This window comes from Buceros rhinoceros, unplaced genomic scaffold (assembly GCF_000710305.1).
Source record: "Buceros rhinoceros silvestris isolate BGI_N320 unplaced genomic scaffold, ASM71030v1 scaffold33352, whole genome shotgun sequence".
Taxonomy (NCBI): Eukaryota; Metazoa; Chordata; class Aves; order Bucerotiformes; family Bucerotidae; genus Buceros; species Buceros rhinoceros.
The window spans coordinates 1-1,433 of NW_010400006.1; the positions used below are offsets into that span (position 1 = coordinate 1).

The 1,433-nt window shown below is 62.7% G+C and overlaps 1 protein-coding gene across 1 annotated transcript; it reads left to right on the top strand.

The window, feature by feature from the left end:
- Positions 1-611: 611 nt before the first annotated feature.
- Positions 612-852, top strand: CD164L2 (CD164 sialomucin-like 2; the record flags this gene model as incomplete). The annotated part of the gene is made up of 2 exons (XM_010131706.1): positions 612-665; positions 737-852. Coding segments are annotated over 2 exons (170 nt in total), but the record flags the coding sequence as incomplete, so codon positions are not given.
- Between the last annotated feature and the right edge of the window lie 581 nt (positions 853-1,433).

The following is a 1,433-nucleotide window of genomic DNA, read 5'->3' on the forward strand; positions in this document are numbered from 1 at the left end:
CTGGTTTTCATCTCCCTGGGGGGGTGGGAGCAGACCCGCCGTTGTGTTGGCACCCACGGAGTTTCAACCTTGGCTGTGCCCAGGAGGTGCCAGCGCCGTCCCCAGGGTCACAGCCATGTCTCTGTCCGCCCCTTCTGTCCCAAGCAACACCAGGATGGGGCTGGGGGAATCATAACACCCTGCAGCCCCCCCAGGAACCAGCCCTACTGCCAGCCTTGCTGGGAAGTGCCATCTCCAGCCAGGCTGGAGCAGGGGCTGGAGGCGGAGGAGCCTGGTCCAGGAAGCAGGAACCGGAGAGCACTGGGCTAATTACTGCGGGTAACCGGAGCCCAGAGCCCTCTGAATTATTGATCCCACTTGGATCTTCTTGCCGCTGGCTCCTCTCCTGCATGGTGCTGGCTGCTCCAGCATGGGAACGGGCTGAGCCCATCCCTGCATCTGTGTGTTGGTGGGGACATCCCAGTCCTGGGCTGGGAAACAGCCATTCTTCCCAGTGCAGCTACTGGGGTCTGCACAGACCCCAGATCCCCTCTCCTTGGTGGGACCATCGGTCCCCAGGGATGCCAACAGAACCCATAACCCCCTCACCCCCCTCTTTCCCCTGCCGTTAGGGACCACCACCACCAGCGCCCCGTTAACGGGCAGCCCCGAGTTTCACCCGCCAGGTTTCGACACGGCCAGCTTCATCGGCGGGCTCCGGTCGGCGGTCGGCACCCAAGCAAAAAAAAACCGCCAGGTTTCGACACGGCCAGCTTCATCGGCGGCATCGTGCTGGTGCTGAGCATCCAAGCCGTGGTCTTCTTCATCATCAAGTTCATCAAGTCAAAGGACAGCACCTACCAAACACTGTAAGGCTCCCGCATCCCCAGCCAGGATGGAGTGGGGGGTCCGCAGTGCCTTGTGCCTGGGGCAAAGCCACCCTTGAAGCCAAAACTGGGGCTCTGGCCTGTCTGGCCGTGTCCTGTCTTGAGTGTCGTCTCGTGGTTGTTTGTGCTGGTCCACCCTCGGCCAGAGGGGAGGGTTTGGGGGATGGCAGGGCTCATCCTCCCCTTGCCGGTGTCCGGCTGTCCTGCCGCTGCCTCTGTCTGTTGCTGCCTGGCCAGATCCTGGCTCCAAGCCCCATGGGGAGTGGGGTGGGGGGCCCGAATCCATCCCTCGGAGGCTGACCCAAGCGGGAGGCCCACGCTCCTCTCATGCCGTGGGATTTGCCGTGTCTAATGTGGGGGGCCGTGCCCCATCTCTCTTTCCTTGCACGCTGCCAGAGAGGACAACCAGTAGGTTCTGGGTGCTGGTGGCCATGGGGAGGGGGCTGCCCCACTGCACCCCCAGAGCTTCACCCTTCCTGGAGGGGGGAATGGCTGGTCCCTCTCTCCTGGATTGCATGAAGAGGGTTTCCCGGCTGGTTTGCTGTTTTCCTGGGAGTTGTTAGTGGA